At 35.7% G+C, this 20566-nt stretch overlaps 1 protein-coding gene across 1 annotated transcript; it reads right to left on the bottom strand.

Moving 5' to 3' along the window:
- Window positions 1-10671: 10671 nt before the first annotated feature.
- Window positions 10672-17395, bottom strand: LOC107774282 (uncharacterized). The gene is made up of 4 exons (XM_016593775.2): window positions 15078-17395; window positions 14306-14585; window positions 13659-13867; window positions 10672-11181 (listed from the first exon to the last, which is right to left on the bottom strand). Exons 1-4 carry the CDS (start codon window positions 17269-17271, stop codon window positions 10781-10783), a joined length of 3084 nt encoding a protein of 1027 aa, XP_016449261.1. The 5' UTR covers window positions 17272-17395; the 3' UTR covers window positions 10672-10780.
- Window positions 17396-20566: the final 3171 nt, after the last annotated feature.

Genomic DNA, 20566 nt, shown 5'->3' with positions numbered 1-20566 from the left:
TCGATCACTTCTCTTCTCGTTCCTAGTTAGGTGATGCCCGCATTCGTTTCCCCTCTGATTCGCATTGTATGGATGATATCGATATCGGACCGGCCTTGGCTCCTGATTGATGACTCTCTTAGATCTATCATTGGTTATGATAGTTTAAACAGATCCAGAAGGATCCCCGAGTTGATCTTCTTCGACCTTGATCTTCGATTGGTACCTGTTGTGGACGTCGGCCCAGGTCACTGCTGGGTACTCTACCAAATTTTGTTTTAGCTGTTGAGAGGCCACAAAACTTTAGGTGTTGAGCCCCTAAGTGAATGCCTGAAAGGCACAATCATCCGCAACCGGTGGCAAATCCATCTGTTCCATCTGGAATCTTGACACGAACTCCCTAAGCATCTCGTTATCTCTTTGTTTGACATTGAGAAGGTCTGGATTTCTGGTCTCGACCTTGATGTCCCGACATGGGCCTTTACGAAGGCATCTGCAAGCATAACAAATGAGTCAATAGAATTATGAGGCAAATTGGGATACCATATCATTGCACTATTGGATAGAGTTTTCCCAAATGTTTTCAGCAACACCGACTCGATTTCGTCATCTTCCAAGTTGTTCCCTTTGATTGCGCATGTATAGGAGGTCCCATTATACTTGGGAATTTTAGGAATTCGAAACCTCTTCGGGATCAACTTTGGCGTCGCGCTCGGGGGAAGGGCTTTTGGATAAATATTTTGGAATCCGATCCCTTCAATATCGGAAGTGCCCCATAATCTTATCGACCCTGGAGTTGTTTGTTTCCGCCTTCTTGTCGCTGGCTTCAATCTTTTTCTCTCCTGACTCCACCCGTTTTGTTAATGCTTCGAGCATCTTCATTACCTCTGAAGCTTCTCCAAGCTCGGCTTCACCTAGTCTCACGACAGCTTGTTCGTTTCTCAGAGTATTTTTCTAGGATTGTTCGGGCTCGACCCTTTAGGACGTGGATTTGGTTCTGTAGTTGTGCTATTGATGCTTGTTGAGCCTGCAACATTTCGAAAATCAATCTTAGGATCACCCCGTCACCTTCATCATTGGGCGCTTCTCAAGCCGTTGGCCTGGGTCCCCAGTGAACACTATTTTCAGGGTCAGTTGGTAAATTGACGTTGATGGCCACCTGTGAGTTAGAATCAACCAGGTCAGCAGCTGGGACACCATTGGGATCGGCAGGAAGCACATCATTACTGGGCACCACATTGTTATTTTTGTCGTAATGGCCTGACTCCACGTCAACGTTCAAGTTAGCAGACTGAGAGTTTGAAATTCTTAGGCGGACCTGGAATTTAATATTTCAAAGAACACGTGTAATATAGGGTATGTTATAGAGATTCGTACTAAATCATCACTATTATCCTTCGATCCACGGTGGGCGCCAAATTATTTACCCCAAAAATGAGTAACAATTAAATTTGTACGCGGTTTAAGGGATACATGGTGTAATTCAATACGAATAATTAAGAATTAGTAGATACATGAATTAAAGACAAAATAAACGATCAAACCAATTGCAATGTAATGACCAAGTCTGATCTTAGATTGAATAGTGGAACTCGTCCTCGATTGGACCTTCGGTACGAGCTCGGTCGTGAGTGAAGAAGAGAACAAACAAGTAATGCCTTGAACAGTAGCTAGAAGACAAAAGTAAACTTTTATTGCTTTGAATTGCGTGTTACAATATGTCATTTCCCTTTATATAGTAGGAGAATTTCAGTCCTAGTACAAGTATAAAAAGGGTAAAATCGTCTTTCCTCGGTAATTGTTGATCTATAATTGATACTGAATGGGATTTGCGCCGTAATATCCGGTTGAGGGAGAATATTAAGGCCCCCTATCCGTCATGCATAATCGCTCACCGCGTCTCCCGAGGTCCATAAGCCATGCTTGGTCTGGGGTACATCGTTTTACAGTATCCGATCTCAAATATATCGTTCATTTTCTTGGGTCTCGATATGAGGGGTTCATGACCCCGATTATGATCATGTCGATCAGTGTTTCCCCTTCATTCTCTTACTGGGGAATCGAGGGAAAAGTTACCCCCGATTTTACCCGTATCATGTCCCCTTGATAAGTGGGGATTTTAACTTTTTATTAGCGCCTTTTAGCTTTTATTTTAGTCTAAAAGCGTTTAATTGTGTTCCCGAAATTGATAAAATGTGCAAAATTTACAGAATTGTTGGACGTCGGACTGCGGAGATGAAATCCAACTAAAAAAGGAGTAATCAAAATACAAGGAAACAAAAGGCACAATATCTTGCAAAGTGCAGACTGCAGAATTCCATCTGCGTCCGCAAACAATGAAACAAATCCCAACAAGGTTTCCTAGCAAATTGCGGACCGCGCAAGAATTGTACGACAGCAAATGAAGAATTGGAGATGAACTTCAGAGGGTGTGCAAATTTCCAAAGTCTAGTCCCTAAAAAATGCGGACCGCACAAGAATGGTACGGCCGCGGAAGGAATGCCTTGCGGCCACAAAAGTGAAGATGCGGACCGTAGAGGACTAGGTTGTGGCCGTAGTGATAAATCTGTAGACCGCATAAACAATGCCTCGTGGCCGCAGTGGAGAACTGTGCGGCCGCAGAATCCCAGCTCCTGCAAAGATGAAGACTTTTGCGGACCGCACATGGAATTGTGCAGCCGCAGAACTTCCCGAACGATATTTTTGTTCGAAATTTCCAGCCTTGTATAAATAAACGAGTTTCACAAAATTCGGTCAATATTTTACATCCGCAAGTCATGTAGCCATTTTTCTTTGCTTCTTTTAGTAGTTTTCTATATTTTTGGATATTGTAACATAGATTTTATCATTTTGACTTTCCAATATGAGTTTAATTAGTATTTCTTCTTCTATTTCTTCAATTTCAAGCATGAGTAGCTAGATTTTTACTAGGGTTGTGACCCAAACCTATTGTGTAAACCTTATGGGTATCTAATTAATATATGTTTATGATTGAGTATTTATTATTTAGCCTTGTTCATGCTTAATTATTGAATTAATGGTTGCAAATATTAGTTCATGCCTAATTGACTTAGTCTCTACTTATGAAAGAGAGACTTAGTCTAGGAAAACTCGTCTAACAAGAAATTGGGTCATTCGAGAGATTGATCAACCCAATTAAAGGGTTCAACCTAGAGATAGTAATAACCCGACTTGAGCTCTTATCAACCATTTTGTGTGATGCCCATTTGGACTTGAGAAGGCCAAATTGGGCAAAACTACTCCTTGACCTAGAGGTACTGAGTGGGTAATTGAGAGTTGATAGCTATAATACACCCCGATCAACAAAAAAATCATTAAGGTTTATATCCCATTAGGCGAATACATAGGCGATGGTCATAACCCTAGGCTATTTACAAACTTGAAAAATAACAAAAATAATTATCTTAGTTGTATTTCTTAACTTCCACAATTATCTGAGTTTTAACTATCTTAATTTACGCTTCCACAGTTCCGGACATCCCAGATGATGGCCGAGGTGGAGATACTACAGTTGCCGACCTTGAGCGGTCAAAGAAGAAAGAGGTGTGGGAGGATAGGTTCATATGTTTGGTTGCCTTCTCTAGCTTCCGTGGGTGGTAGCCGGTGAAAGATCTAGAAAAGTACAACCTTGCAGTCTTGAGGCAGTTCCGAGAGCGCACGGGTTGGATGTGGTTCACCCAGAGCATGGTGGATGCAAAGGAATACCTTGTCCGGGAATTCTACGACAATGTGGCGCATAATAAGAAAGGGACAAAGGTAACTAAAGTTAGGAACCTCAAGGTGTGTTTTGACCAGCACACATTGAACACCTACTTGGAGTTTGATTATGTCGAGCCCACAGAGTATTTGGAGAAGTTGGCACTTAGGGATGCATCTCGTCCGTGGCTAGTTGAAATTCTAGCAGCTACTAGGGAACCACCCTCATAAATCACGACAGGGATGGCTACTCACAGAAACACTTTGAGTTTTAAGGCAAAGGGGTGGCGGACCTTTGTATGCAGCCGACTAGACCCATGTCAGAATGAGACAAATCTTCCGATCCTGCATGCAGTTTTAGTTGCCTCCATCATGGACGGGTACCCGATCAATGTGGGTGTCGTGATGTCGGTCAACATCTCTGTGGTCGCCAGGCAAGCTGACACATCCTATCCGTATCCCAACACCATTACTGTGTATCTTACGTATGCGAGGGTGGAGCCGAGAGATTTTGATACGAAGGTGCGGGCGAAGAAGCCCTTCTCATGGTACTCGTTGATGGATGAACAAAACCCTAAGAAAAAGGGCCAGCCGTCTACCACCACAAGCCAGTCTGATGAGCCATCGATGGTAGTTGCAGAGGCAATTGACATTCCATCCACTTCAGCCGAGCCTTCAGCTAGTGCAACATCTATGCCTCCACCTCCAGCCTCAGTGCCTTCGACAACTCTTATTACAGGTTCTACCTCGGCTTTGAGGCCGGTGCCAATGCCTACTACCTCACTCTCTGCGTTGCGATTCACCCAGATATTGGCGAGCCTCAACAACTAGATGCAGACAGCTACTGCAAAGTTGTCTGAGATATCTAGTACTGTTGCAACATAGTCCTCCATTACGGCACCTTAGATGCCCCCAACAGTGGAAGAAACATTGAAGAAGCTCCCAGAGAACCAGAACATGATTATGGCCACATTGGTGCAGCACGGGTCAGTGATAAAAAAACTGGGCAAGGAAGTGAAAAAGATGAGAAAGTCCCAGGCATCCAAGAAGTCAGTGGACAAGCTCCGGAGATAGGTTACCAAGCTTGCGGCAGCCAGAGATATTTCATTTGATATGCTGATTGACCCACACCATCCATGCCAGATCCCACATCACCTGCATCACCAGTTGGCCAGTCTGAGGAGCTAGACTCTACTGTTGACACTGTTGAGACAGTGCATCAGATGTTCACCAACCCAGTCACTCCCAGAGTTGAGGACGATGAGATCCAGTTGGAGGAGACTGGGGGTGGTGATGCTGCTGTGGACACAGAGATGGCCAAGGAGCCATAAGGAGTTTTCTTTACTCTTACCCTTCCTTTAATTTTATTTTGTTAAGCATTGAGGACAATGCTTATTTTTATTCGGGGGTGGGGGATGGGGGATGGGGGTGGAGTTCATTTGATATGACTTGATGATTCTGAGACAATTGGTTTGTAATAACCGACATTATTCTCTTCTTTTTCCTTATTCTGTATATATTCTCTCTTCTCTCATTATGTATATATCTTCTCTCATTGTGTATATTCGTATTACTTTCAATAGTTTTTGTTTGTAGCCTCTTCATGTTTGGTTCTCTTATTAGTTAGTGTTTAATTTAGTAGCATCTTTTCTATGTAGTAACTTCCTTTTGAATTAGTAGCTTCTTTTTCGATTTAGTAGATCTCTTTTATGTTTTAGTGGATAATAAGGCTTTGGTTTTCTTAATGCCATAGTTCTTTCCAAAGGTAGTTTTTGTGTGAACCGGATGACTCTTCCCAATGATGGATGGCGTGACAACCTTCTTAAGGGACTGAGTCTATTTTATTTTTTGGTGTTTAGGCAATAATAATAGTAGTAATGAATAAAAAGACCTAATTAAGTCATGATCGAAGAGCCAAACATGCTTCACTTGGTACCAACATAGTTAACTACGTGCTTATGGTTAGAAATAAGGTTTTTGAAAGAAATAGCTCTAGTTAGTGACTTTGTGACTCTTGTATTGACTTAGCCAATCATCGAGTGGTTCAGTCGAACCATAATAATTTTCAATCTTGAATATGGTCGTTGTGGGCCCTAGACTCTATCCTCTTTAGCAATTCAGTTGCGTAAGGGGTGAGGTATTTTTTTGGTAGTCTAAGTACCCGTGCGAATGGTCTAGAACTTGCCCCAAATGTGTTTCAAGGAAAAATTTTAAGTTTTGCTTGGCTTGAGAAGTGATTGTAGGCTTTCCTTGTCCCGCATAAAATTTTCCATTACCTACCAATACTGTTATCCCTACGAGCCTCGAGCCTTTCTCATTTGATAACCATGTTACAAGCCTTTACCCGTTTTGTCGTGACCCTCTCGCGGCACCCGAGCTTTCCTTAACACTCTTGTGAAACAATTGGCTAAAAATATAAGTTTGGGGGAGAGACGAGGAACTTAAAAGAGGTATCAAGGCACAAAAAGGAGAAAAGAAATGATGAGAAGGAAAGGCAAGAAAAGGAAAGAAGAAAAAAGAAAAATACAAAAAGAAAGCGAATAAGTGGAAAAATTGAAGGAATTCAAAGAAAAGTAATGATACAAAGCATGGAGAAATCAAGGAGGGAGAAAATGAATGTCATGATCAAGAAAGAGTGATGTTAAGTCTCTCTAGTTCCCCAAAGAAAAGAAAGTGCTTCAAGGAATTGGCAAAGCTTGAGCCGAGAATAAAAAAATGGAGTGCTTAAGGAAGGGTGATCCCACTCAACCATAGTGTATCCAACCTTAGTCCAAAAACCTTCATTACATCTCGAAAAAGCCCTACGTGATTTCAAGTCGAGTGAGCTTACATTAGTGACGATCTACATGAGAGACAAGCCTATGATACTTGAACCGTACTTGCGACATTCTCTTGAGAGAGATGAGTGAAACTTTCACAAATCTTTGGATTGAGTGCTAAAATTCTTAAGTGAGCTAGGCAAATGAAGAGTAAAGGAGGAAGAGTTTGGGATTCACAATGACCTACACGAAAGAGCGAGTTTTCTTGATGAATAAAGTCAAATTTTGATGCTCAAGTGTCACATTAGAACTACATATGCATAAAAGTTTAACTGGTCGCCTTGTTGATAATGCATAAGTAGTGTGGGTAATTGTTGGTCCCAATTGATGTGTGAGTGGGTCACTTTTGATTGGTTGGAGTGACCCTTAACTTGTGAAGGTGGGGACTATTTTATTTACTTCAGGACAAGCAAAAAATTAAGTTTGGGAAAGTTGATAAGTGAGGATTTTGACTACTTATTATCACCTTTTAGCTCTTGTTTTGGTCTAAAAGCGTTTAATTGTGTTCCCAAAACTGATGAAATATGCAAAATTTGCAGGAATGTTCGAAGTCAGACTCCCGAGATAAAATCTGACTCAAAAAAGAGTAATCAAAACACAAGGCAACAAAAGGCACAATAGCTTGCAAAGTGCGGACCGCAAAATTCTATCTGCGACCGCAAACAATGAAGCAAATCCCAACAGGGTTTTCTAGCAAACTGCGGACCGCACAGGAGTTGTGCGGCCGCAAATGAAGAACTGGAAATGAAATTCAGAGGGTGTGCAAATTTTCAAAGTCCACTCCCTAAAAAATGCGGACCGCACAAGAATTGTGAGGCCACAGAAGGAGTGTCTTGCTGCTGCAAAAGTAAAGATGCGGACCGCAGAAGACCAGGTTGAGGCCGTAGTGATAAATCTGCGGACCGCAGAAATAATGCCTCGCGGCCGCAGTGGAGAATTGTGCGGCCGTAGAATCCCAGCTCCTGCAAAGATGAAGACTTCTGAGGACCGCACATAGAATTGTGCGGCCGCAGAACCTCCCGAAGGGCATTTTTGTTCGAAATTTCGAGCCTTGTATAAATAGACGAGTTTCACAAAATTAGGTTAATTTTTGACATCAGCAAGTCCTGTAGCCGTTTTTCTTTACTTCTTTTAGTAGTTTTCTATATTTTGGGATATTTTAACTTATATTTTATCATTTTGACTTTCCAATATGAGTTTAATTACTATTTCTTCTTCTATTTCTTCAATTTCAAGCATGAGTAGCTAGATTTTTACTAGGGTTGTGACCCAAACCTATTGTATAAACCTTATGGGTATCTAATTAATGTCTGTTTATGATTGAGTGTTTATTATTTAGCCTTGCTCATGCTTAATTTGTTGAATTAATGGTTGCAAACATTAGTTCATGCCTAATTGACTTAGTCTCTACTTGAGAAAAAGAGACTTAGTCTAGGAAAACTCGTCTAACAAAAAATTGGGTCATTCGAGAGATTGATCAACCCAATTAAAGGGTTCAACCTAGAGATAGTAATAACCCGACTTGAGCTCTTATCAACCATTTTGTGTGATACCCATTTAGACTTGAGAAAGCCAAATTGGGCAAAACTACTCCTTGACCAAGAAGTACTGAGTGGGTAATTGAGAGTTGATAGCTATAATACACCCCGATCAACAAAACAAGTATTAAGGTTTATATCCCATTAGGCGAACACCTAGGTGATGGTCATAACCCTAGGCTTTTTACAAACTTGAAAAACAACAATACTATTATCTTAGTTTTATTTCTTAACTTTGCAATCTTAGTTTTAAAAATAGAAATAGAAACAAAACCAATTTGTGGAAGTGTAAATTAAGATAGGTCAAACTCACGTACTAGAATATATACCCCTAATTCCCATATAAGCTCCATGTGGATTCGATCCCGACTCGTTGTTGGGTTACTATTATTGCAATTGACCGTTTCATATCCTTGTTTTAAGGTGTGATTTGGACGAGATCAACCCTCCAAATGCATTCATATGTAGATGCGAAACCATGCCAAGTGAAATGTTAGAAGAGAACGAGGTAAACCTACAATCACATGTGGAGAAAAAATTTCGAAAGGCCTACCCTCTATAATAGTTTAGCGAAAGATAATACACAATAAAAAAATAATTTTTATAGGCGATACTAATTAGTTCTGGATATGTTTTAGGCGTGTTAGTTCATTTACCTTAGGTCCTATTTCTTCTTAGAAATCTTTTAGTCCAATTACATATTTTATGTCAGTCGAAAAAAACAGACTTCTAATACTACTTTTTATGTTTTGTTTTTATTTTGGAGGTATCATTGAACCTGTACTAATGGAATCAGAAAAATGGCCAATGAGACTTTATATAACCGATTTTAATTTATTTAACTCCTATTTATTTGAGATTGAAGCGTACTAAATATTATTGTTATTGCTAATTAGAGTAATAATTTAAGTAGTCAAATTATGGGATTTAACATATATTGGTTAATAGGACGTGTCTAACATTTTCCTATAATCAAATGATTACATATTAACGTTGACCTCCAAAAAGTCCTCCTCATTTGACATATATACATGATAAAATAAATACACGTAGTCGACCAATTTTCGTGTTAGCCTCGAACTACAATTTGGAAATAAGAAGGAAAAAAACATATTAACGTGCTATCAACTACTAGCCCTCGAGCTATAGTTCTCTAAACCTACATTTCTTTCTCTTATAAAACTAGTTGTTGAATTTTATACACTAATCTTTCTCCCAAAAATACAAACCTGTAAAACAAAGACCTTACATCAAATCATCAAAATGGAGAAGGAGAAAAATCGCAGTACTCGCAAGCAAAATTATCAACCAGCCATTAATATTCAGCGATCACCGGCTAACTCTCCACGATTACTAAGAAGCAAAAGCGGAATGTCACTTCCCGAAATCCACACCTACTCATCAACAGACCCAGTACCAAGTCTTGTCAATCGGTCAAAATCAACGACGAAAATGAGAACTTATAGAGGTGAAGAAAATGTTAGCCCATTGATGAGAAGCCCAAACTATACACAAATCAAGACGACTAAAAAGTCGTCTCAAGAAAATGGAGATCATAATTATAGTTTTGGTAAATTTTTACAACGCAATAATCAGAGTAAGATTACTAATTCTTCTTCTGCATGGGCATTGTCACCAGGACGTCCATTGCCTAATTCGACTGCATCTCAATTGCCTAATACGGTCCCTAAGTCGCCTAGCACTAGAAAATTGAAAGCGGAGTCTAAGGAGAGTAGTGGTAGTCGAAGTGGTGTTGTTGGGGTTTTGAAGTATTTTAAGCAGAGAAAAGTGTCACCTGTATTAGAAGAAGATTTTCATCAATATAGGATTATGAATAATAGGTTGGTACAATGGAGGTTTGCCAATGCTCGTGCTGAGGCTTCTATGGCTACAATCAAGAAGGTTGCACAGGTAACGTTTTCTAAATTCTTCAATGCCTAGATACTTTAATTTACAACAATAATAATATACTCAGTGTAACCCACAAGTGGAGTCTGGAAAGGATAGTGTGTACGCAGACCTTACCCTTACTTTGTGAAATAGAAAGAATGTTTCCGTTAATTTTCAGGTTACATGGATGGATGTCCAACTTTTAGTGTCTTGCACCAAAATTATAAAATTAACTTTTGTATCGCAAAAATAACTCAATTATGCATTTGTATATCTAAAAAATATAAGGAAGGAGATAAAATGCTAAATCTGATCCCAGAAAATACAAGTAAGACGCCATATGTAGAAAATTGACATATCATAAGTAGTTAGTATATATCAACAACTCATCTTACATAATATTCAGGTGACACCACTTAAAAAACAAGTCAGTCATTTTTTCAATCCAACCTAATATTACTGCTGTCTTTCACCACGTGGCACACATCGATCATGGGTTTATTTTGTCAAAAAAGTAAGTTATTATTCAAAAAAGATCTTGAATATATCTTTTTTTCCTTTGCCGAAACACACAGTTTTGAGATATTCTAAGAGTACTTAATATCATTTTATTTTGTTCCATTTTTGTAATCCTTGATATCAATATCTATTTTGTTACTAGTCAAGTTAAAATTAATGGTCTATTCAAGATAGAATAGTAGAATCAGAACACATGACTTTCCACTAGATAAATTTTAAAAGAAAATATTGACTTCTCCTATACCAAATTACCAATCCCCCACAATTTGAAGAGAAAAAGAGACAAAAAAAAACAAACAAACCAAATTTCCAATTATATTAACACTCAACATTGGTCTTTTGTGCCAAAGAAAAAGCCGCAGTTGCACTACCACCACCATTCGTAGACAACTTTCTTTCAGGTTTGGCTTCATGTAACATAGACACAACATCCCTCATAGAAGGTCTATCAGCCGGATTTCGGCTAGAACATAGCAACGATATCCTAAGTAACAACATCATTTCCTCCCTCACCCGAGGACATGAAGCGCCAGCACTTTTATCCAACACGCTATTTATACCATTTTTGTTCTTCATTTTGGACCTCACCCAATCAACAAGGCTATTTCCATCACCAAATTCTGGATCTACCGATCTTTTTCCGGACAAAATTTCCATTAGCACCACCCCATAGCTGTAGATGTCACTTTTCTCATCCACTTGCAATGTATAAGCATATTCTGCAAACGTACAACATACTTGGTCAAACTAGTACTACTACATTTTAATGGACTTGGATTAGTACTTGTACTACGAATTCAGAAGTTTTAGAAGTAAGATAATTAAGTAAAACATAGCTATCTAGCACGAATAAATGGGTTGTCTCGAAATGGAAATAATTTGGAGTGCTTTCCTCTTTAACGGCCTTAGAAGGTGAGAATTCGGATTAGTCGGCGCCTCAACGCGGATACTGGACAACAATAACAACAACAAAAAATTCAGTGTAATATTGTAAGTATGGAGGTAGTGTATAGCCAGACCTTGCCCCTACCTTGAGAAGATAGAGAAGATTGTTTTCGATCGGTAGACCCTCGACTCAAGAAAAAAAGAGATAAAAAGGGTAAAAAAGTTCCTGAAGGATAAAAGGAAAGAATAACAACTAGCATCAACACAAGCAGACCAATCAGAAAACTTATGTGAACGAAACAACAAGAAATTTAAGAAGGGGTATTATCATTTCTAGCCCGCGCCAGACACTACTTACATTCGATAGCCGAAAATATATAAATTTACATATCTTTTGACTATTATTTTAAGAACGATCGTACAATATCATTTTTCCATTTAAGAACATCGTACACTATGTGGAAAACCAAAAATTTTTAAAAAAATTAAATGGGTTATCATAACATATTGTCTTATAGCGCCAAGGAAATCTAGAAAGTTTGACTCTTTAATATTAAGGTCTAGTAATAAATTAGGGGGATTAATCATCCTGAAGATTCAGATAATATTTTGGAAAAATCTCTGTGGGTCCAAAGAATAACATAAAGTAAAAATCAAAATTAAAGCCTAAGGGCCAATTCACGCGCAATTAATACTGCCCATGGCCCCTAAAAGGTTAAAACTATAGTAGTAAATCACGGCGAGAAAAAGCAAAAAAAAGAAGGTGATAATAATGGTGCCACCCTTACACTTGTGATGATATGAGAACTTTCTTGAAAATACATATTTTTAACAAATTCATACCTATCATCACAAAGCACTAATAAACTCTCTCCTAGTATGTAAAATTTTAGAAACAGAGAGAAATATTTCTTTAAATATTGGTGCACAAGTTCAAAATATGACCTAGGTCTCCCAGAATTGATTATTGTAACATAGAAGATTCCTATAAGCTGAAACTTGAAACTTGACACATGAAAGTGGACAGAAACGAGTAACATAGGGGTGACCTAGTTATCAATGAAATGAAGTGTTGGTATGAAATTTTAAATTCAAATATCAGTAGAAGCTAAGTAATTTTTTTGCCTCTACCTAAATTTTGATGGAGCAAAATATTCGAGCAAACTAGCACAAATATTACGGTTATGAAAGAAAAGAAAAAAAGGAAAAAAATTCAAAAATAGCAAGATTTACAAGTAGTAATTGAAAAATAGACACAATTTTAAAAGTAATCGAAATTTAGCCAATTTCATAGAAAGATAAATCTGAACGAAAATACTGTTCAAAATCCAGAAAATATTCTGCCATAATATAATAGAGTTTAATTTTTTTTTATATGTGAACTTCCAGCATAATATACTGGAGTTCTGGTATAATATACTGGTTCAACATAATATACTGGAAGTTCATACACCAATCTCCAGTATATTATGCTGAAACTTTTCGTGTTACAGTAAAATAATAATTATTTTTTAATTATCGATTTGAAAACTGATTAGAGAAAAAAAAAGTGGATGGAAACGATGAAGATAGATATGAAGTTCACCAAATACAGTATTTTATGACATGACACCACGTTAAGCACGTAAGTGACCCCTTTTCGTCACCCTACAGAATGAACTAAACCGACAGGATGCGATAGATTTTTGGATAAACATTACACAACAGAAAAAGCACAAACCAAGCATAAAATAACATACGTTGGACATTCCAAATTTTCTTTTACATAGTCAATAGGGACAGAAAATTTAATCAGATTTTGCTGATCATATAAGGTGTATTTGCATAATGGAAGTCATTTTTTAAGAATGTCATTTTTATGATAGATATTTTTGAGAACTAAATATGATTAGAAAAATGATGTTCGAGTTCCGCCTAATAGAAAGGAAAATCCGGTATATATAAATTATTACCCCATTAAATTCGGATTCGCACCAGAAAGTACTACATTGGAAGGTAAATAACTCCCTAACAAAGACGACTACATACTCAAGACTCGAACACTAGATCTCTGATCAATGATTAATGATAAAAAAGTACTTAACACCCACAACCTTTGTTAGTAACATTTTATGATATTTGTGATTACCTCATTGAAAACATTTTTTGGAGAAAAGATTTTCTATGGAAAAAAGATTTTCGATCGTACCAAACACACACTAGACAAATTAGATTTCGAATTTATGTGTTGTGGTTCAAATTGTATTCTCTTGACTGTTGAACTGATTCCCTGAGAATAATCCTTTAAAATTAAAGGGATTAAAAAACTTACCAGGTGCAATGTAGCCATAAGATCCAGCAATAACGGACATAGATTCATCACACTGAATCAATTTAGCAACTCCAAAATCAGCAACTCTAGCTTCCATTTCTCCATCCAAAAGAATATTACTAGGTTTTAGATCACGATGAACAATTACAGGATCACAATCATGATGTAAGTAGCAAATTCCTTGTGCCACCCCTAGTGCAATTTTGTACCTAGTAAATCAAACAACAATAACTATGTTTTAGATTCAAATATCGAGGTCCGCAATATGAAGTTTCAATACTTCTTCGTATAAGCTCAACTCACGTCATTAAAATAATAAAAACATATATAATATGATCAGTGGCGTATGCAGAAATTTTCATAAACGATGTAAATATTTGAAGAAATAAAAAAGGAATAATTTATTGTAATGGCAAACGGTATCACTTTTATATTTATACCCAATAATTACATATAAATTACGGGAGAAAATTCGACGAAGCGGTGTCACTTGAGTATGATTTTACAAGTGGGGTATATGGAGGATAGAGTACGCTGATATCTTACCTCTACCTTATGTGAGGTAGATAAACTGTTTTCAACAGACCATTGACTCAATTCACGTCATTATCATTACCAAATAAATTTGAAGTGAAGAAAAATTGTACCTAGTAGACCAATCAGCCACCAAATTTGTATCTTTGTTCTTGCCATGCAACAAGTCATCTAGGTTTCCATTAGGCATATACTCATACAACAACATGGTACACTCATTGTTACTGCAACAACCTAATAGTCTCACAATGTTCCTATGTCTTACGTTGCCTAAGACATCAACCTCAGCTAATACACCCCTTCTTTTCCTTATTGTCTCCTTCACCTGCTTCCCCCATAGCTTCTTCACCGCTATGATGTCGCCACCTGGCATTTTTGCCTTGTACACTGTACCTGAGGCAGATCAAGATGAATCAACGTTCTGAGTTATTATTGATGTAGTTCGGATTTCGAGAGTCAAACTTCTTGAAAATGAAATTTTGTAAGTTTTTGAAGATTTTAAGAAAATGAGTTTTACAAAAGCCCACTTTTTTTAAAAATTGAAATTTTTTTTTCCCAACTCACAAAACTGCAATATTTTTTCAAGTGAAATACAAGTCCAAACATAATTTCAAATTCCAAATACTGTTTTTCAACTTAACTCCAAATATTATATTTTAAAAAAATTTACTGTTTTTATGACAAAACGACTAAAGTTTTTTGAAATAAAAATACATATTTGGAAACTATATAAAAAGTTCTTCAGGTCACAGTATTTTGACAATTCAGAATATTAAAAATGCATATCAAAAGCTTGCGACAAAAAAATAATCTCATTTGACTTTTGAAATCGGAGCTGCAACACATAAATTGAGACAAAGACGTAATATTTAGGATGTTTCTTACCTGCAGATCCCATTCCTAGTATCTTGTCTGTGGTTGTTATGCTTTCCAGGACATCATCTGCCGTGAAATTTAACCTTTTAAATGCTGTTAATTTCCACGGTCCAATTACCTTATCACTTGAAAATCTTTGGCTATAATTCAAATAGAAACATCGGACACCCACAAAGAGGAAACACAATACTACTCCAAATGCTACAACCCCAATCCAGATTATTGCACCGGCGCCCGTTTGTTTGGGTTGTCGCCGAATTTCTATTTCCCCGTCGTTGAGTCTGTCCGTCCTACACGGTTTATGTATAATAATACCACAAAGATCTTCGTTTCCAATGAACGACGACGGATGAAATGTAGAAAATATTGATCCTGAAGAAGGCAATGGACCTGTTAATTGATTATATGACACGTTAAAATGTTCCAATGTACTAGACTTGCCAAAATTTGAAGGAATTGTCCCAGTGAGAAAATTATGTGACAAATCAACGTCTGTTATTGAAGGAATTGCAGATATTTCCCAGGGAATGATTCCAGTAAGCGAGTTTCGTCGAAAATTTAACGAAATTAGCTTTTCACAATGTTCAATATCCCATGGAATACTACCATTGAGATTATTTCCTTCAATCTCAATTTTGTACAAATTTTCACACCCTTTAAAATCAGGAAGCTTTCCAATAAGTCCACTGTAACTTGCGGAGAATATCTGTAAACTCTGCGCTTTCCAAATATTTTCAGGCAACTCGCTGTTAAATGAATTCTCAGATATGTTCAAGTACTCCATTTTCACGGCATTTCCAAAATCTTTTGGAATTGTACCTGAAAAATTATTCTTGCTGATATCCATGTATGTGAAATTTGGCAAAAACCCGAATCCTAAAGGAATCGAGCCGTTGAGTTTGTTGTCTTGAATTCTCAACCGCGATAAAGCAGTGCAATTTGCTAAGGATGAAGGAATCTTACCACTGAACTGGTTTGAAAAAAGGATGAGTTTAACTAACTTGTTGCTAAGACAAAGATTTGGTGGAATGGGACCATACAAAGAATTTGAAGAGACATCAAGTTTTTGTAACTTTGCATTTGATCCTAATTTTTGTGGTAAAATTCCAGTGAGTGAATTATTCCAAAGAGATAATAATTCAAGATTTGGAAGCTCACCAATTCCTTGTGGAATTTCACCTGTTAAATTATTGTTCATCAAATATAACATGCTGAGCTCCTTTAATTCTGAAAATCCATCTGGAATATTGCCAAAGAGATGATTATCTGATAAATCCAGTGATTTCAGCAATGTCAGTTTGGAAAAACTCTGAGGAATTTTGCCAATAAAATGGTTCTTGAAAAGAAGTAAAAATTCAAGATTTTTCAAGTTTCCTAATTGAAATGGAATTTCACCAGAGAGATTAGCTTGAGAAATGTCTAAATAGGCCAAATTTGATAAAGAGGAAAATTCAGAAGGAATATTGCCAGTGTAATTGTTGTATCCAATTTCTATATGTTCAAGTTGGTTCAAGAAACTTAACTCAACTGGGATTTTACCACACAGTAAATTTCCAGCCAAATGTAAAAATTTCAATTTTTTGAAATTTCCATAACTTGTTGGAATTTCACCATCAAAGTAACTTCCACCAAGATTTAAGTACTCAAGATTTTGAAGTTGAACAATTTCTTGTGGCAAAGGGCCAGTGAAGCTATTGCTATAGGCATTTAAATGTGAGAGAGATTTGAGCTTAGTAATGCCAAGTGGAAATGTTGAATTAAAAGAGTTGTGACTAATGTCAAGTGTCCTAAGGAAAGGAAATTGGAAAATAATTGTTTGTAGAGGACCATCAAAAGAATTTCCACTTAAATTTAAGTGGTGTAAATGTACCAAGAATCTAATATCTTGTGGAATTTTACCAGAAAGATTTCTTCTTGAGAGATTAAGTGTTGTAATTTGGCTTGTTTTTGTGTCACATTTAATGCCAGACCATGAACACCAAAAGGGTTGAAAACTAAATTTTGAGAAGGTGGTTGTGGGATTCCAATCTTGGAATGTATTGTTAGGATCTTGAAAAGAAGATTTTAAGGACAAAAGAGAAATGAGTTGAATTGAAAGATTTGAAGTAGAGGTGGTGGTAATGGACAAAACAAGTGGAATTTTTGTGAGAAAGAAGAGAATTGAGAAAGATGTAGTGAGAAAGAGAGAAAGGAAATGGTTCATGGTTTTGGGGTTGTGTTTGTGTAGGAAATGGTTGAGAAATAGGCTTTGTAAAGAGTGGTAAATTTAAGGGAAGTAATGTTTTGTTGGTTAGAATTGCTTTTTCTTAGTGTTGGATATAGAGGATGTTTCATGATGATTAGTTACCTAGTTTGTTTTGTTTGTCTGAGTAGAGAGGGGGAAAGGAAAGGAAAAGAAAAGAAAAAGAGTCATATGTAAAATTCAAAGGATTTGACTTGTATATAGTGATAGTGTAAAAAAATTATTATTTTTTCCTTTTTCTTCCCATACCAGTAGCTTTACTATTATGGTTTCTTTTTCTTAGTTTTCAATTACTTCCTGATGCTACTTCTGCTTTAATATATTATTAGATTACTATTGTTTCTGCATGTTTCCCTTCTTGATTCCTGCATCACTTGTTCTAAATTGTTGTGTTTATATTTGTAGGGTCTATGAAAAATATTTTCTTTATCTGTACAATGTCGGGGTAAAGTCTGCATACACATTCTCTTTCTCAGATCTCATTTGTGGGATTACACTGACTATATTGTTATTGTTATATAGTAGGATTACACTAACTATGTTGTTATTGTTATATAGTAGGATTACACTGACTATGTTGTTATTGTTATTTGTGGGTCACTAATCTTATTTATAATAGACGACTATATATAATTATCTTTTAAATAATCTAATAATGTACAAATTCTTTTACACTATTAGTGTATAGGATTTAAACTCAAATTCCAATACCTCAAATTCAACAATACCAATTTTTCCTCTTCCTCTTAAGTTTTTTGTTGTTACTTCTTTATGTAACTCCCATGCTTCTATTCACACAATTCATCACCATTTGGTAAAGCTAACAAGTCTATTTCTCTGTTTTCTTTTGCTTTTTGTGCCTCACATCTTTATTTCTTAGTATTTTCTTTTCTCCTTTGTCTGCTCTGTTGCAATACTTTTTGATTTTTCTTTGATTTATTTTCTCCTTCTCTTTTTTGTTTTATCTAGGCACCACTTTTTCATCATTCCTTGTTTTCTTTTTCTTTAACCATCCCAAACAGAATGATATTGATTTTTGGCAATAATAGTGGCAATGTCTCTAGCAGTCTCAGGATCCAAGAAAGTAATTTTCCATTTCTCCCAATTTTTAATTTTATTGGTCCTCCTTCTCTTTTCATTTTTTCAGCATATTTTCTTCTTTTTCTATACTTTATACTACTAAACAAAATACTGATTCCAAAAGAATAACTTCATGATTAAGATGTTACAATTTGAGCGTTGATACTAGAATTTTAGATTTACTCAAGTGATACTTATATTTAAGTTTTAGAGAATTCAATTTAAAAAAAAAAAAAACGAAATATGGAACGATATACAGTCCAATCAATCTCCTCCAACATATTATAGAAGGCTTTGACAATCAACCAATCTAAGATTGAAATTGAATGTTATAAATATATTATATTATGGATGTGCCTCAGTTGTAAATAAGCTTCCTGAATAAGCTTATTCATATTGGATTCCGCCGTAAATATGTTTATATATTTAGTACTCTATTGGAAATAAATTTCCTGAAGAAGCTTATCATTTCGACACTCCGTTGTGGATAAATATTACTTCTTTAGAAGATTATCTATAACTGGTACAATAACATCTTACAAGAAGTTTACACAGCAGCTTGCCGTAGGAGCTTACAAGCAGCTTACACAGCAACTTGCAGTAGCAGCTTACACAGCAACTTGTAGTAGCAACTTCCTTTCTTCTATAAATATAAGAGATTTCAGTTCATTATGTACATGAGTTTGAAGTTGAATAATATATCAATCTTTCTCTATACTTGTCTTCGATTTATTTACTTTACAGTTTTTATTTTATAACATTGAACATATTTTTTATGTCTTTTCGAGAAATAAATGATTTTTTTTTTGTTTGCAAAAAATGTACTCAATTTCATATGTGTAACAATTCTGCTAAGATCTTTTTGTTAGTTAAGGGACGAATCTTCTGAATGATATTACGAATTTGAATATTACTGGCTTTTTGAACATTGTTGCATAATTACATATTCCCTTCTTCCTATTAATTATGTTCAAGAGGGGAAAATAAATAAAAATATTAAACACTGGACCATCGATGAAAGATCACATATTTAACCGAAACATAAAACATTCGCAAAAGGTTTAGTTCACTATATTAAATAAACTGCTAATAAGCATAATTTTCAGGTGCTATCCTAATATTCACTTGTTTAATGATTATTATTTTTTGGACAATAGCGAAGTGAATAATGTATTTAATACCAGCTATTTCCTATCAATTTGACTTTGGTAATTTTTTAAAAATGATGGGCATTACTTTGTATCATTAAAGATACTCAAGTGTATTCATTGACAAAGAATAAAGTTATAACACTGTCTCCAATTGTTTCCCTTTACTGTACTACGAAAAATCTAGAATTTACATAGTGTTACTATTTATTCAGAACTTCCGTCAACAGGCACTTTCAATTGTAACAGCATTAAATTGGGTAAGATAGATATTTGGCCGCGCGATAAAAATAATTGTATTTACTAGCTAAATAAATAAAAATTATATATATTACATTGATATATAATAACTATATATTCTTTCAGCTATTATTTTTAGGAAAACTACGCAATATAGCTGCTCCCAAAAATAATAGTTGACGCATTGATGTTTTTTGTACAGTAATATATTATACATATAATATATATATTTTATACATATCTCTCTCTCTCTCTCTCTCTCTCTCTCTCTCTCTCTCTCTCTCTCTCTCTCTCTCTCTCATATATATATATATATATATATATATATATATATATATATATATATATATATATATATATATATATATATATATATATATATGTCTAAAAAATATAATTATTTTTTACTGAATAATAAATATATAACTTACTCATTATTTAGAGAGCAACTATGCTATTTAGTTTTCCAATTAAATTCATACGACCTTAGAGAAATCCCAGTCAGGGCAGAAGTAGACCCAAAGATTAAGAGGGCAAAAAACATAAATAGACAAAATTTAAGAAAAATATTCACAAACATAGCAACAATAGATATTTTGCATACAAAACAACTAAATAATTATATTTCTAGTAGAAAGCTTTATACCCTTACCTACAATCACGCTCTGAAGTGCTCATTTCCTTAAATATAAAACCAAAAGGTTTGAGTTTCACATCTAATAATGAAATTGTCATTAATTATGATTTTATTGGTACTTTCTCTCTATTTCAATTGGTAACGTTTTATT

This window comes from Nicotiana tabacum, chromosome 13, assembly GCF_000715075.1.
Source record: "Nicotiana tabacum cultivar K326 chromosome 13, ASM71507v2, whole genome shotgun sequence".
NCBI classification, from domain to species: Eukaryota; Viridiplantae; Streptophyta; class Magnoliopsida; order Solanales; family Solanaceae; genus Nicotiana; species Nicotiana tabacum.
Note: the sequence above shows the minus strand (reverse complement) of the source record. Positions and strands in the feature narration are given on the sequence as shown.

What these genes read in the sequence shown, in the direction of transcription:
- LOC107774282 (XM_016593775.2), bottom strand. Translation starts at nt 17,271, where the DNA reads ATGAACCATTTCCTTTCTCTCTTTCTCACTACATCTTTCTCAATTCTC. An exon ending in ACTAGGAATGGGATCTGCAG is followed by an intron (nt 14,586 to 15,077) that starts GTAAGAAACATC and finishes GATCTGCCTCAG; the next exon opens with GTACAGTGTACAAGGCAAAA. An exon ending in TTATGGCTACATTGCACCTG is followed by an intron (nt 11,182 to 13,658) that starts GTAAGTTTTTTA and finishes GTACGTTTGCAG; the next exon opens with AATATGCTTATACATTGCAA.